This window comes from Equus quagga, chromosome 10, assembly GCF_021613505.1.
Source record: "Equus quagga isolate Etosha38 chromosome 10, UCLA_HA_Equagga_1.0, whole genome shotgun sequence".
NCBI lineage: Eukaryota > Metazoa > Chordata > Mammalia > Perissodactyla > Equidae > Equus > Equus quagga.
The window spans coordinates 92,947,502-92,949,123 of record NC_060276.1 but is presented as its reverse complement, the minus strand read 5'-3'; the positions used below and the strand labels follow the sequence as shown (position 1 = coordinate 92,949,123).

Genomic DNA, 1,622 nt, shown 5'->3' with positions numbered 1-1,622 from the left:
TGCAGGTCCAGCATGGTGACCTGGGAAGTCACTCCCATGTCTATGGGAAAGTCAGCCTAAGGCTCAGTTACCATTATCACTGTTGCCCAGGGTGAGCTTGTCAAAGAGATACTCTGCCATACTTCCTTCTAGGACCCCCATGTTACTACCCAGAAACAACCAACGTTAACATTCGCATATTTCAATAAACTAAAAGTTTTCAGGTAAAGTAGAAGAGTCTATTTTAATCCTTGCCCAATCCCATTCTTCACTTCTTCCTTAGAGGCAACCAGTATCATGAATTCCATACTATGTTTTTTTAAATACTTTTACTATGCACAGGCACCCACAGACACCAGGGCCCCAGACACCCCCCTGCCCAGCATACCTCCCCACTTTGTTTATGAGGGGAAGATTAATTTTGTGTTTTCCAGGGTCCCATGGAATACCTTCTCCCTCCATCCATGGAGATCCCGAGCTGCATGTGGATGGGGCCAGGGTGGGTGGAGAGACCCTTGGATACCTGTTTCAAAACTTAAAAGGTGAGAGATTCCCACACACAAATCAAGGAGAGACCTTTATTTATTTAGGAACCAAATAACTTTATTGGAATAAAATTGAAAGAAAAAAACCTTAAGTGAACGTTTTGTAAGGGCAATATTGCAATATGCATGCTCAGTATGGTGACCAGGGGAAGTCACCCCGTGGCTCAGGGGAAGGCAGTCCAAACTCAGTTCTTACTGCCGTCCCCCAGGGTGAGCTTGTCGAAGAGGTACTCTGCCAGGCCGTCTGCTGGGGCCCCCATCTTGAGCAGGTTGGTGAGATGGTCTCCCAACTCCTTCATGGACTTGACTTCCTCGAGCAGGAGGTGACTCTCCAGGAAGTGGCACAGATGGGGATCCGCCTTGTCGGTGGCCAGCTGGTGCAGATCGAGCAGGCTCTGGTTGACGTTCATCTCCAGCTGGAGCGCACACTCCACGGCCTTCAGGCCGCTCTCCCAGTGGTCAGGGTCTGGCTTCTTGATGTCGCCAAGGTGGAGGCGGCCTCCGCGCTGGTTCTGCAGCCATATCAGCCTCTTGGCGTGCTCTCCCTTCTGGCGCGACTGCTGCAGGAACAGCTGGAAGAAGTGCTTCAGGGCCACGTCGTCCCTGTCGAAGTAGTAGGCCATCGACATGTACACGTAGGAGGCGTACAGCTCCAGGCAGATCTGGCCGTTGATGGCGGCCTCGCAGTCGGGGTGGTAGTTCTGGAGCACCTGCGAGGGCTGCGCGGTCGCCATAGCTAGGGGCGCGAAGGCGAAAGCAGCGGGGCCGTTGGGCAGGCAGCGGCGGGGACGAAGGCGGAGGCAGCGGGGCCCTCAAAGCGTTCCCAGAGGGCGACTGGCGAGGCTGGAGACGGTCGTTCTCCGGGGTGGCTGGTGACGGTCTCTGGGATGGGACCAGAAAGCCGGATCTGTTACCCGGAAGTGGGGGGTAGGGGCGAGGGAGGATCCGTTAAATTGTTGGGAGAGGGAAGGAGGGGAGGCGGGGCGTGAGCACTGTGTTCCAGATTCCATCATAGTCAGGGTGAGGCAGGGTGGTTCTGTGGTGAGCGTCTAGTATCTAATGAGTTTTTAATTTTTCAGTAATATTTCTAGTTTGTAA

General features: G+C 53.7%; 1 protein-coding gene across 1 annotated transcript; it reads right to left on the bottom strand.

The window, feature by feature from the left end:
• Positions 1 to 704: 704 nt before the first annotated feature.
• On the bottom strand, positions 705 to 1,258 carry LOC124245933 (ferritin heavy chain-like). Its single transcript, XM_046673766.1, has one exon. It carries the CDS (start codon positions 1,256 to 1,258, stop codon positions 710 to 712), a length of 549 nt encoding a protein of 182 aa, XP_046529722.1. The 3' UTR covers positions 705 to 709.
• Positions 1,259 to 1,622: the final 364 nt, after the last annotated feature.

Coding starts and splice junctions, on each gene's coding strand:
- LOC124245933 (XM_046673766.1), bottom strand. CDS start 1,258: ATGGCGACCGCGCAGCCCTCGCAGGTGCTCCAGAACTACCACCCCGAC.